The 14,548-nt window shown below is 44.3% G+C and overlaps 1 protein-coding gene across 2 annotated transcripts in view; it reads right to left on the bottom strand.

Moving 5' to 3' along the window:
- The window catches only part of GGT1 (gamma-glutamyltransferase 1), a 266,175-nt gene that overhangs the window by 145,145 nt on the left and 106,482 nt on the right, over positions 1–14,548 (bottom strand). For both annotated transcript variants that reach the window (XM_077461552.1, XM_077461551.1), the window contains exon 2: positions 10,658–10,837. In XM_077461552.1, the coding sequence (XP_077317678.1) occupies positions 10,658–10,837 (180 nt within the window). The remainder of the gene's footprint in view (positions 1–10,657; positions 10,838–14,548) is intronic.

The following is a 14,548-nucleotide window of genomic DNA, read 5'->3' as shown; positions in this document are numbered from 1 at the left end:
CTAGAACTCTGGGGTCATGTCAGGACAGGACAGGCCGTGGCTGTCACCACCGACAACTGGGCCGAGGTTGATCTCGTTGATGAAGCCAGGTCTGGACCGCTCTCGGTTATGTCCTTCCTGCGCAGACTGCTGCAGTTATCTTGGCGGCACCAGTTTAATGTCCATTGTATGTTCATTTCAGGCCTTCAGCAATCCCGCAGGCCAAGTTCTGCGTAGTCGGCACTTGGCTCGCTACCAACACCATTTCATCCTCCACCTTGCAGTGTCTAAAACTCAGCAATCTGGCTCCAGGATAGGCGTCCATTTCTATAGAACAAACAGTGCCTGGTGTCGAGTAACCATACTCGACCCCCTACTGTCACTCCTACCGGAACGTGTAAACTCTAAGTCCCCTGTTGCCTTTTCGTGCTAACACTTGTGTACCTGCCAGTTTTTCAAACATATGGAGTTCTTCTACGCAGCCTACACCTCGACCCCGGTCCGTACCGTGGTCACTCTTTAGTATTGGAGCACCCTTGGCAGCATCTTGGCATGGGTCCCAAGTCACGTCATTGAGAGACTAAGCAGTTGGAACCCTGCCTACCTCGCCCGCCACATCCCCAATCCTCGGGTGGAAATGGCACAAGCATTCACCAAACTTGCTCAACTAATTAAGCTAAAACTAATATAACTACACCCCTACCTGAATGTTTTTGCCCCCTTATTTTGGTATACCGACCATCAGACCAGGGCACACTTCAGGTCCATTTCATGTTAAAAATATTATGGTAAGTCTATTTGTTCATATCCGTATCAGCCATAGGGCTTCGACCATAAGTAGGAAGGCCAGTATGGTGGCCTGAATTTATGGGAGGAGCCCGGGGGGTATTTAACCAGCCCGCTCGCCTGTGGTCTTTGTCGGTCTCCTGTGCGCGGCACCCACCCTCCCATCCCCTTTTCCAGGGCATTTCTCAAATTCATTTATCTTTACAAAATATTCATTTCTAATCTAGGGTATGCCCCCTTATTTTGGTATACCGACCATCAGACCAGGGCACACTTCCGGTCCATTTCATGTTGTAAATATTATGGTAAGTCGATTTGTTCATATCCGTATCGGCCATAGGGCTTCGACCATAAATAAGCTTATGTCAAGTAATATTAGGTTGCATGGTCTGTAGCTATACACTGTGTGGATTGGTTTCTCTAATGCCGTGTACACACGACCAGACTGACTGATTCCGTTGGACTTTGATGGACTTCCGTCTAATCTGACTTGTCTACACACAATCAAACCAAAGTCTGACGGGTTTGACCGTGATGATGTACGACCAGACTAGAATAAGGAAGTTCATAGCCAGTAGCCAATAGCTGCCCTAGTGTCGGTTTTCATCCGTCAGACTAGCATACAGAATTTTTTTTTTTTTTCCGACCGGACTCAAGTATGTCTGAAAGATTTGAAACATGTTCTAAAGTCCACGGCATAAGAGAACTTTTTCAGACTAACACTGGTTACTGGGTGGATTTACTAGAACAGGGGATGCATATCAACCCCGTCCCCCGTCCCCCGTCTGCAAAGCTTTCCATGCAGGAGTGGCCTGCCAAATGGGAAAAAACTATAAAAATCTAAAACGATGCATGCCCTGGCTGAATATTAAATGCAACAGACTGTAAACGGTCTTGGAGTTACAATTTATGTACTGTATATGCTGTTACTTTCTAATAAAAGCGGCTTCAAGTTTCCACTTTTCTCTTGCATTTGTTAAATTGATGCAGAGATCATAAAAAATCTAAAACAAAGTCTAATGACCTAAAACATTTCTAGGTGATGCACCTTGTACTCCCTTGACATTCTTGTGGTAGTCTTCATATATATTCCTATATCCCTGTGAAACCTCCTTACATCCTGGGCTCAAGCTGTATATGGGGCTTCCATCTTCTGTCCAATGTAAAGCCTCACCCCCTATCTATGCGCTGCCATTTGTCATTTATCAACTTGTAGGCTTGGGGTACTCAAAAGCAGAGCATTCACTTGTTACTGCCTATCAGTTTTTGAAGCTACTTTTTGCCTTGTTTAACCACTTGCCGCCCGCCCATTGTCAAATGACGGTGGAAAAGTGGTTTCAAAATCCTGACTGGACGTCATAGACCATCCTCAGGATTTTGAGCCGCTGCGCTCCTCGGGGGCGCGCACCGCGGAGATCGTTGTTCCGGGGGTGTCACTCTACGATCTCGGTAAAGAGTCTCCAATGGAGACTCTTTACCACGTGATCAGCTGTGTCCAATCATGGCTGATCACAGTGTAAATAGGAAGAGCCGGTGATCGGCTTTTCCTCACTCGTGTCTGTCGAGTAGAGGAGAGCCGATCGGCTGCTCCTCTGACGGGGGGGGGGGGTTCTGTGCTGATCGATTATCAGCACAGCCCCCCCGCCCGAGGATGCCCACACTGGACCACCAGGGACGCCACCAGACCACCAGGGATGCCCAGCACCAGGTATGCCACCCTAGACCACCAGGGATGCCAGTCAGTGCCCACAATGGATGCCAATCAGTGCCCACAATGAGCATCACTGATACGCAGCATTGTATTGTACTGATGGATGCCAATCAGTGCCCATTCATGCCAACTATCAGTGCCCATCCATGCCACCTATCCATGCCAATTTGTGCCACCTATCCGTGTCGCCTATCAGCGCCATATATATCAGTGCCCATCAATGCCACCTCATCAGTGCCACTTCAAAACGTACTTATTTACAACGTTTTGAAACTGAAACAAAAAAAAAAAAAAAAACTTTTTTTTTTTATTTGTTTAGCAAAAAATAAAAACCGTAGGAGGTGATCAAATACCACCAAAAGAAAGCTCTATTTGTAGGCAAAAATTATAAAAATTTCATTTGGGTACAGTATAGCATGACCGTGCAATTGTCATTCAAATTGCGACAGCGGAGAAAGCTCAAAATTGGTCTGGGTAGGAAGGTGTTTAAGTGCCTGGTATTGATGTGGTTAACCACCTCAGTACTAGACCATTTCACCCCCTTCCTGTCAAAGCCCATTTTCTTTTTTCAACCCTGTCACACTTTTAATGCCAATCACTCAGTCATGCAACATTGTACCCAAATTAAATTTGAATCCTTATTGAGACAGAGCCTTTTATTTAGGGGAATTTAATCACAACTGGGCTTTTTTTTTTTCCAACGTGCGATATAAAACTAAAAAATACCCCAAATATTGAAATAAAACCAATGTTTTCTTTGTTTCGGTTATAAAATTTTGCAAATAAATAATCTTTCTTCATAAATTTAGACCAAAATGTATTACGTTACATTTTTTTGGTAAAAAATAACTCAAATCAGTGTATATTATTTATGCCGCATACACACAATCAAACAAACAATCGTGTGGAAAAGTCCGGCAAACTCAAGTCAAGACAATCCCCCCGTGTGTAGCCTCCGGCAGACTTTTTTGACCCGAAAGTACGGCGGACTTAGAAAGTAGTTTTGCACTCCAATCTTCCCGCCGGACTTGCATTTCGGCGAACAATCCGGCCGTGCGTATGCCAGTCCGCCGTACTTTTGAAATGAACGGACTTTTCCCTCCCGGAGAAAAGTCCGCTCATTTTGAGCGGGTCTCCAGGTAGGCGGAGACCCCACCCCAAGGCACCTTGTCCCCATGTTGATGAGGACAAGGGCCTCTTCCCGACAACCCTGGCCGTTGGTTGTCGGGGTCTGCGGGCGGGGGGCTTATCGGAATCCGGGAGCCCCCCTTAATAAAGGAGCCCTCGGATACCGGCCCCCCACCCTATGTGAATGAGTATGGGGTACAATGTACCCCTACCCATTCACCTGTAAAATAAAGTACAAAAAAAACACAACACACAAGGGTTAAAATAGTTTATTGCACAGCTCCGGGGGGTCTTCCGTCTTCGGGGGTCTTCTCGCCGGACTCCTCCGATATCTTCTTACTGTGACATCATAATAGGCGGGGACATCATCCGGTGATGTCCCTATATAAGTCGCCACGCGCCCGGTCCCCATCATTGTGAGCGGAGGGAGCAACGAGTCAACATCTGAAGAGAAGAACAGAAGGGGGCGACGACCGGGCCACTGCCTATAAAAGAGCTATAAGAAGGCGCGGTGGCCCGGCAGAAGAACCGAAGAGGGGGACAAGACCCCCGAAGTCGGAAGAAGAGGCCGGCGGCGAGGAAGAAAGCCGGGCTCCTCCGCTAGAAAAAGAGCTAGCAGAAGATAGCGGAGGAGTCCGACGAGAAGACCCCCAAAGACGGAAGACTCCCGGAGCTGTGCAATAAACTATTTTTACCCTGTGTTGTGGTTTTTTTTTTACTTTTTTTCACAGGTGAATGGGTAGGGGTACATTGTACCCCATACTCATTCACATAGGGTGGGGGGGGGCCGGTATCCGGGGGCTCCCTTATTAAAGGGGGCTCCCGGATTCCGATAAGACTCTCGCCCGCAGACCCCGACAACCAACGGCCAGGGTTGTCGGGAAGAGGCCCTTTTCCTCATCAACATGGGGACAAAGTGCTTTGGGATGGGGGGGCCCATGCGGCCCCCCCTTCCCCAAGGCACCCCCCATGTTGAGCGCACGCGGCCTGGTACGGCTCAGGAGGGGGGGGGGGGGCGCTCGTTTGTCCCCCCCCTTTCCTGGCCGGCCGGTTAGCGTGCTCGGACAAGGGTCTGATGTGGACCTGGGGGGGGGGGGGGAACCCCACTCTGATTTTTTTTCGGCGTTGGGGTTCCCCTTTAAGTCCATACCAGGTGGCGGGGCCAACGATGTCTCCTTCGCGGGCTCCGCCTACCTGGAGACGCGCTCGAAATGAGAGGACTTTACTCCGCGTGTGTGGGCGAGTCCTTTCATTTCAAAAGTACAGCGGACTTAGTACGCCGTATTAGTCCGCTGAAAAAGTGCCGTGTGTGGGCAAGTAGCCTGTTCGGAAAGTCGGATGGACAGTCCGGCGGGAAGTCCGCCAGACTACGTCCACCGGATAGTTGGCTACGTGTGTACGCGGCATTAGTCTGTGTAAAAGTTAGGGTCTAAAAACTTTGGTGTATACAGTGGACATGTGCAGAGGGAAATATTTCGTTTTGGAATTTCGTTCGAAAAATAAAATGTATTTAGTTACTCCCGAAATTCATATTTATTTATTTTGTTTTTTGTTCAAAAATTGCATTCGTCCAAAAATCCACATGAATTACGGTTGAATCTGTCTTTGAAGGCTTATGGTGTCTGTCGAATGTATAAAGAAGATTCGACGGAGCTAGTATATAGCATACTTCGTGTGAACTTTAGAACCCTATTAAAGTCTATGGGACTCCAACGTTCAAAATCTAAAGTGCTAATTTTAAAGGCTAATATGCAAGTTACTGTCCTAAAAAGTGTGTTTGGGGACCTGGGTCCTGCCCCAGGGGACATGTATCAATGCAAAAAAAAGTTTCAGAAACTGACGTTTTTTCAGGAGCAGTGATTTTAATAATGATTAAAGTGAAACAATAAAAGTGTAATATTCCTTTAAATTTCTTACCTGGGGTGTCTATAGTATGCCTGTGAATGGACACGTTACCCGTACTTATAACTGTCCCTGCACAAAGTGCAATTTCTGCAGGAAAAAAGTCCTTAAAAAATCACTTGCGGCTATAATGAATTGTCGGCTCCCGTAATACAGAGAACACTCATTGAAAGTCATTGATAAAAAAATAAAAAGAAATAAAAAAATAAATAAAGCGAGGGGTTCCCCCAAATTCAATTACCAGGCCCTTCAGGTCTGGTATGGATATTAAGGGGAACCCTGCGTCAAACTTAAAAAAAAAAATTGCAGTGGGAGTCCCCCTAAAAATCCATACCAGACCCTTTATCCGAGCACGCAACCTGACAGGCCGCAGGAAAAGAGGGGGGGGGACGAGAGAGCATCCCCCCTCCTGAACCATACCAGGCCACATGCCCTCAACATTGGGAGGATGCTTTGGGGCCCCCCCCAAAGCACCATGTCCCCATGTTGATGGGGACAAGGGCCTCATCCCCAGAACCCTGGCCGGTGGTTGTGGGGGTCTGCGGGCGGGGGGCTTATTAGAATCTGGAAGCCCCCTTTAACAAGGGGACCCCCAGATCCCGGCCCCCACCCGGTTTGAAATGGTAAGGGGGTACAAAAGTACCCTTACCATTTCACAAAAAGTTAAAAAAAAAAATGTTAAATAAGACAAACACACTTTTGAAAAAGTCCTTTATTAAAAAAAAAAAATAAAAAATAAATAAATATATAAATAAAAAGATTCCAGCGGTGGTAATCCACTCTTGCTATCCAGCGACGGATGATCTCTCTGGGGTCCAGCGATGGCTGATCTGATCCAGTGCAGCAAATCCATCCATCTTCTGTCTCCACAGAGGAGACACTGCGGGATCCCTGTGGCCTAGTACGGTTCAAGAGGGGGGCACTCTCTCGTCCCCCCTCTTTTCATGCGGCCTATCAGGATGCGTGCTCGGATAAAGGGTCTGGTATGGATTTTTGGGGGGACCCCATTGCAATTTTTTTTTTTTTTACGTTTGACGCAGGGTTCCCCTTAATATCCAGACCTGAAGGGCCTGGTAATTGAATTTGGGGGAACCTCACGCTTTTTTTTTTTTTTTTTTTTTTTTTAAATCAAGGACTTTCAATGAGGGTTTCTTTGTATTACGGGAGCTGACAATTCATTATAGTCGCGAGTGATTTTAAAGGACTTTTTTCCTGCAGAAATTACACTTTGTGCAGGGACAGTTATAAGCACGGGTAACATGCGCCCGTTCACAGGCATACTATAGACACCCCCAGGTAAGAAATTTAAAGGAATATTACACTTTTATTGTTTCACTTTAAGCATTATTAAAATCACTGCTCCCGGAAAAAAAAACGGTTGTTTTTAAAACTTTTTTTTGCATTGATACATGTCCCCTGGGACAGGACCCAGGTCCTCAGACACTTTTTAGGACAGTAACTTGCATGTTAGCCTTTCAAATTAGCACTTTAGAATCTTTTCTCTCTATGTCAAATATTTTCTCTATATAATCATGGACTAATAGAGGTAAGGTTAGGCACATTCGACCACAGGTTCTATAGACACAGATTGTTATTGTCAGAGTCACGTCAAATCTCCTATTCTATATCGAACTGTTGTAACAACAAAAACGAAAATAAAGCATTTATGTTGGATCTTTCATTTTTGCGGATTCTGCCCTTTCGTTATCATTTGTCAAAACTAAAACGAAAATACCTGAAATTCGGACGAAAACGAATGCACATGTCTAGTATACAGTATATATCTGAAAATTGATCAGTCCTGATGTACTATACTAAAATGGTCTCCTTTCCCTACAATGCCAGCACCACACAAATACCCCTCAAATGACCCCTTTTTGGAAAGTAGACAGTCCAAGCTATTTAGCAAAAGTCATGGTGAGTTTTTTGAAGTTGTAATTTTTTGCCACAAAAAACTTTTTGGGGAAAATAAAGAAACTAAATAAATTTTTTTTTTTTCAAATATTTTTTTTTTTAACATACTGTGACCAGAACAGTATAGTGTCATCATATGACTGGTGTGACAATGATTAGGGACATTGGCTGGTGACAGCAATATATATATATATATATATATATATATGTTTCAATTTTTCTAACTTTTTCTTCCCCTTCTTTTACATTTTTTCTATACTATGTGTACTGCTCTGGGGGTTGATCAGGATTCTTTTGGCACAATGATTGATGATCTGATCACTGTTATAAGCAATCATTTTTGTGAATGGCATCTGCTCATGTGCCATTGTGATAGCTGTGATTGGCTATAGCTATCACATGGTGGTACAGGTCTGCTATGATTGGCCTGATCACAGAGATCACAAAAGAACACAATGAATGGCTATGAATGAAAGTCATTGCGTACTATTGACATTTGATCGCTGTGATTGGTCACAGCGATCTCATGGTACCAGGGCCAGCACAGTACAATGATCGGTCAGATCGGGTGACAGATCATCCTGCTGTATGCCCCCTAGAGCACAGACAAGGCACGCACCTAGAGGGCATCATATGACATCCACTCAGGATAGTAGTGCTCCTGCCCGGCCTATTTTAACAAGGAAAAAAAAGTGTAAGAACAGCATGCGCCTAAACCACCTCTTGTTATATTGGCTCCAATGGGATAATGGTTGAAAACACACATCTAAAAGGCTTAGGAAAGGCAAAGAACAAAACACTGAACTAACCGATGTGGCCTTCTATGATTCCTGGTCTGAATCTTATTGGACATGTATGGAAAGAGCTGAAACATTCAGTTTGGCAGCCTTCCCAACCTGAGACAACTGGAGCAGTTTGTTCAGGAAGAGTGAGCCAAACAACCTGTTTCCAGGTGCAGAAGTCGCATTGAAAGCTATAGAAAGCACTATAAAAGGTTATACCATAAAATATTGGGTTACAGGTCCAATCATTTCTGTCCATGCCATTTGCAATTGTTTTACCATTTAAAATATTCTGTTGAATCAAAATTCAAATGCAAAAAAGTGTGATTTTCTTTACATATGGAATACATTATGATGGATGACAATTTCTTTAGTCAGCTTTATTTTAGAAAAAAAATAAAATGGTTTCTTTTTCATTGAAGGGTACCAACAAATGAATCTACAATTGTATATTTTATTCACTTGTAATGTACCTCTTAAACTTGCTAGTAAATGTGACTACTCCAAGAAGAATCAAGTTCCCAACACAGCCACATCCTCTATGGATATCATAACCCACTGCTATTCTAATTACTCTCTGTGCTGGCTCAGTTATTGTGTTCCTCCCTACATAAACTTGTATGTGAATAAGTGAAAGGGAATACTATAGAGCAGTGATGACGAACCTTGGCACCCCAGATGTTTTGGAACTACATTTCCCATGATGTTCATACGCTCTGCAGTGTAGTTGAGCATCATGGGAAATGTAGTTCCAAAACATCTGGGGTGCCAAGGTTCGCCATCACTGGTCTAGAGGAAGAGCGAAGGAGCACAGAATCCAAGTTGCATGTGGTCCAGTATTTCCACAGTCGGTGATGATTTAGGGAGCCATGTCATCTTCTGGTGTGGGTCCACTCTGTTTTATCAAGTCCAAAGTCAGCGCAGCCCTCTATCAGGAAATTCCAGAGCACTTCATGCTTTCCTCTGCTTACCAACTTCACAGAGATGCTGATTTTATTTAATTGATTGCTATAGAGTGTCACTTGAGTGAGAGCTCTGGGTCTGCTGATACCAGATCCAAGATGGTGGTGACCAGTAGCAGTCTCAGGGCTTTTGGATGTCTACACAAGTTAGGCTTTTACAAACAAATAAAATATTTATGGACATGACTGGTCTGATGACAGGGTCTCTTTTATATTATATAACAAGCATTCCTTTGTGCTTTTAGTGCAATAAACTGAAACATTCAGAATGTCATAATTCATTAACGGTAAAGGTAAGTAAATGTTAAACATTTCCCTGCGTCACCCATAAATTGCTATCTAGTGGTTAGTGATATCAGGTGTGAGTGAGGAGTTAGGTTAATCAATAGAATATCTCACAGACATTTTGTGAGGGAAAGGTTAGAAACTCTCTCGATGTTTGTTGCATCAGTGTCTTCCATACCTGTGATGCTTGTTGCCTTCAAAATGTATGTCCAGCCCAAAAACTTTATTTTTTTATTCGATAGAGTGGGGAGGCCAAGGATGCTGTCAAATTTTTATTGCTATCCAGGACTGCATTAAAGAGATTTCACCTTACTTCCTGTTCCGCAGATATGAGACAGGAAGTGAGGGGAAAATTTGTAACAGGGGCACAGAGAGCAATAGAAAATCTGGCAAGGATTTTATCTTTTCCCTTCTCTACTAAAAAACTGCAAGTCTATCATTCTCCTTGGAGATTTATCCCCATTTCAAATCTGTGCAAATGTTACTAGAAGATCAGAAAGGAAGGAGAAATCCCTCTAATAGAGCCCTAGATAGCAGTAAAACCTGACAAGCATTCTAACGCTTTCCCACTTTTTTCAAAACAAAGTTTGGCCCTGCCATACACTTTAATGTCTGAGTCAGACAGCAATGAAACCTACTGCCAGTCCTCATATCTCTGCACTGTTTCCAAAACTAAATATAAAGACATTTAGGCTATCTTAACAATATACAAATTAACAATAACATAATTCACAAACAGTAGAGAACAATGCACAAAAGACTACATGCAGACATGGGATCTTTTTTCTGGAACGCCTGTGACTTGGTGTTTTCAAAAAGGGCTTTTCAATCATTTGGAAAACTTGTATGTATTTGCATATTTATCTTCTCTTTATCTTAAATTTCTTGTCCAATGAGATTGGCTCTACTTCCATAGCTGCCAATGTTCCCAGTAAGCTCGCAGGCACCTTCTTTCAGTAGGAAAAATGGTGATGTTACATGCCACCTGCCTCAGCAACCACCCCCAGGCTGGTTGGACGTTTGGACAACTTCCAATATGGGGTAATGTACTGCAGACAGAGGCAACTATGTAACGCAATATATTACTGTGGGAGATAATACTTGCTGCTCAGATATCTAGAATGGTACAGGCTAAGCCGCAAACCACCAATTGAACCCAAGAGCTGCTTTACCAACTCTACCCAATGTACATAGATAGATAAACTCACCTTCCAATCTCAGAACATTTTCCAGCATCCGTAGCTACAGCTGCTGTTCCATAGATCTGTGCGCTCGGGGTAGTCTCCTTAGAGTTCGACCGCAGTCCAAAAAACAATCCCAAGAACAAAGCAAGTGCAACCAGTACAATGGCCAAAAATCCTATTATAAGATGGCGACTCCGCATGGCGCTGTGAATGGAGGAATACAAAAGTAGTATTAAAAATACACATCATCCCTCTATGAATTTAATTAAATATAACAGTTATGACGATGCTTTATGCTATACAGATAGCTGTTATTCTCTCCCACCCTGGTTTATGCCATTAAACTCTCCCTTTGTGCTCATGTTACCATTAATAATGCAGGAGAGGTGCAGAGACACTGGGCCCGAGCTGTGTTCTTGCAGCATGATCAGACAGTCTCTAGTTGACACTACTTGAAGCTGGCAGTGGTTTCCTGGCCATCCCCTGACTCAGAGGGTGCCAGCGATGCCGTCAAACAGGGCACAAAAATCCATTTTAAAAGAGGCCTGATTTGGAAGCAGTTTATCTTTGGTCCTTCTCGTTGGTTATTAAATAGCAAAATGTTCCCTTCAACAAAAGACTATGACTCTTTTTTCATCTGGAAAAACACACACAATTATCCACACAATAGTGGGATAAAAATCTCTCATGCAGTTAAGTAAAGCATTTTTCACCAAAGAAAATGCATATAAAATGTCACTCTGGTATTTAAACACATCAGATGATATTACAGCTATGTCATCTCAGACAAGGGTGCCATTTATCTGTAGATGTCACTATTTAAGGCCTTTGGCCTACTTCATTTAATATAGATTGCAGCATTTCAAAGAACTCTGTACCACTATGTTATGCTGACACTTATACGGAACCTATGGTTTACCTGCGGGTGAAAGTAAATTACAATTCTATTAGCTGTATTAGGCAGCTGGTTATTCTCTCTGCACACATCTACTATTGCAGAAACTCTCATTATAGTGATGCCACATGCTCTATGACTAAATATTACGATTTGCATAAGCATCAGTACACCTCAACACCTATATGACAGTGTCAGGGGCTACTGACAGGTATGTGATAATGGCTAATGCTGCAATTACCTTTGTAGTTTTTTTTTTTTCTACATGCAAGCTTATGTCAAGTAATACTAGGCCAGGTGATCTGGAGCTAAAACACTGCTGTGGTGCTGCCTTTTTCTAAGAGGTCTTTTTCAAATTGACGCTGGTCAGTGGGTAAAGTTATTAGGAAAGGGGAGGCATATCATCACGGTTTGCAAAGCTTTCCATGCGGTAGTGGCCCACCAATGGGAAACTATAAAACTCAATAGCTATGCATGCCCTGACTATATATGTGCAAGTTGGTAGAGTAGGGACAGGTACCCCACCCGTTAGGGACAGCAATAGCGGTAGGGAAAGGTTCTTCATGAGGAGGGAAAACATTGGGTTCGAAACCTCTCGACACCCGCCTGTTGGGCACAAGAAGGCCAGGCCACATTTTTTCCCCATCTCTACAGACACTGACAGTCGGCTACAGTCTACTCTGTACATGTTAAACTGTGAGTGTTCCCAGCTGAGCTGCCTTTCCAGCGGGTTATTTGCCAACTGTCTCTGCATTATTTCAATACAAATTTTTTCATTGCACTGGAACTAAATTAGTTATTCCGCTGCACCCCCAACTACACGTGCAGTCCCATATGCCTGTTACCACCTTTTTATCCCCGTTTCCAAAGAGCTGCAGCCGGGTAATAAAAACCTATCAGATCCTGTCTTGTAGCTTCTAACAACAGTACCACTTGGTCTCTTCCACGTGGCTCTGCGTATCATGTGCCCTTGCTTCTATATGACATTTGCTGTAAATTAATAATGCAAAGGCCAGCATTTAAGAATTTGAGGCATGGTTAGTGAAATTTGTACATTTTTGAAAACTTCTTATGATGCCGCTATGTTTTTTTGAGTACAAGGGAGAATGGTGAACTGGGGGAGTAGTAACAGGAACACCAGGCTCTAATATCTCAGGAAGAGTATTTGATACAAAGCAGAGCTCAACCATCAGCTATCTCTGACAGGTAGAGGGATAATTGTGTACCTACTGCAGTGGGTCAAGTTGGAGGGTGTGGTGTTCTTTTCCATCAACAAGTACACCCTTGGCTAGGGTACCCCAGATAATACCCATCCTCATACCCATCCTAAACATTCCCAAACTTTGCATAATCGTAGCACCGGCTCCTGAAGAGCACACGCTATGCGTTTTTCTATTTAAAATTCCTGAAACCACAGTTGGGTTTTAGGGTCAATTATACCAAATTATGGTTTTAGCACCAGTCTAGCTGGATTGCATTGGTTCTGCTTGGCCACAGGTGGCGCTGACATCACTGGCAAGTGTGAGAACGCAGTTTAGCTAGGTGCATTGAGTGCCATTCTTTCTCAGAACCAGCCCAGTGGGAGTGACATCTTGCTGTGCATTCTGGGAGAGGGTACTTAAGGTACTGACATCATGTGCTTCTGGGGTCCAGTCCAAAAGATCTGTCTGTTTGGTCCTGGTCCTCCTGACCAGCCCCCATGGCCTCATGGCCATGGGGTGCGGATCCATCCAATTCCGAGACTCGGGGCTGGCTAGCCCGAGGCAAAGTAACTGGAAGGAGGATTCAAAAGGTGGTCCGGTGCCGTCTCATCTGCAGAGAGGCCCAGCAACTGGAGAAGCAACCAGGGGAGGACTCTTCGGGAGAAGGCCACGCTGAAGGCTGGCTTCTCAGAAAGAGCCTGGAGGCTCAGTTGAAAGACACCAAGTGAAGTCTGTGGCAGAGACTTTATTCACAAGTGTTCTACATCAAGTCTGTGGCAGAGACTTTGTTCAAGTGTCCTATACGCAAGTCTGTAGCAGAGGCTTCGCTTTATTCAAACACTATCGGTTGCTAGGCGTAGTGAGAGGAGGTCTATCTGGTGGCTGTGAGAATACAGTTGTGAGTGACAATTCTCTGGATTTCTATAGTGAGAGACTTCCTATCCTGTGCAGTTTCAAGAGTACTTGAATTTCCTCTCCAACCCTCTACCCTTCACTGAGAGATTGTTCTGTCTAATTGTTGCTAAACATATATCCTAAAAGTGGATCCAGTGTCAGTCTCTGCAGTTCTTTGGGCCATCTACCTCAGGAAACCCCTAGACGCACACGAGGTCAAGAAGGTAATGGTAAACCCAACAAAACCAGCCGCTCCTTCGGGGTCAGTGCTACATATACAAATGACACTCAACTCTGAACTGGAGAAAAGTGTCCGTTTGGCCATTTTATTAACAAATAAATATTAAAATCTCTATACCTATAATGTAGCACTATACCTAGGTTCAGGGGCGGACTGACAACTCATGGGGCCCCCGGGCAATAGGAGATTATGGGGCCCCCAGGCAATCAGAGATTATGGGGCCACACAGTAGACACAAACACACACAGTATACAATCACACAGTATACACAGACATGTTTATATTGGCTGAGAAGGTACTGGAGAGGTGGAGCAACTATAATCTCATGATTTTTAGACCAGCTGTCCCTGGTTTTACTCAGGCTGGCAACCCTGATGGGCCCCCTAGTGGCATGGGGCCCTCGGGCAGTGCCCGAGTGGCCCAATGGTCAGTCCGCCCCTGCCTAGGTTGCAGGTCTTAGGTGGCATCCCATAACCCCCTTTAGCTTGGGTATCACAGTTATACTCAATTATCCCAAGCTCTGCAACACCGGCTCGGGGGCAAAAATTACCGTTCCAAATTGCTAATGCCTCCACAGACCCCAACTGCCACACATCTAGGCTAATAAAATGAAAAACAATCCACACTTAAAGGGTGGGAGGACAGGACTTCCTTCTTCTTTGGATCCACCACGAGTCTGCTGC

The sequence above is a fragment of the Lithobates pipiens genome, unplaced genomic scaffold (assembly GCF_037356315.1).
Source record: "Lithobates pipiens isolate NorthernLeopardFrog02 unplaced genomic scaffold, aLitPip1_a1.2 Scaffold_3, whole genome shotgun sequence".
In the NCBI taxonomy this organism is placed as follows: domain Eukaryota; kingdom Metazoa; phylum Chordata; class Amphibia; order Anura; family Ranidae; genus Lithobates; species Lithobates pipiens.
Note: the sequence above shows the minus strand (reverse complement) of the source record. Positions and strands in the feature narration are given on the sequence as shown.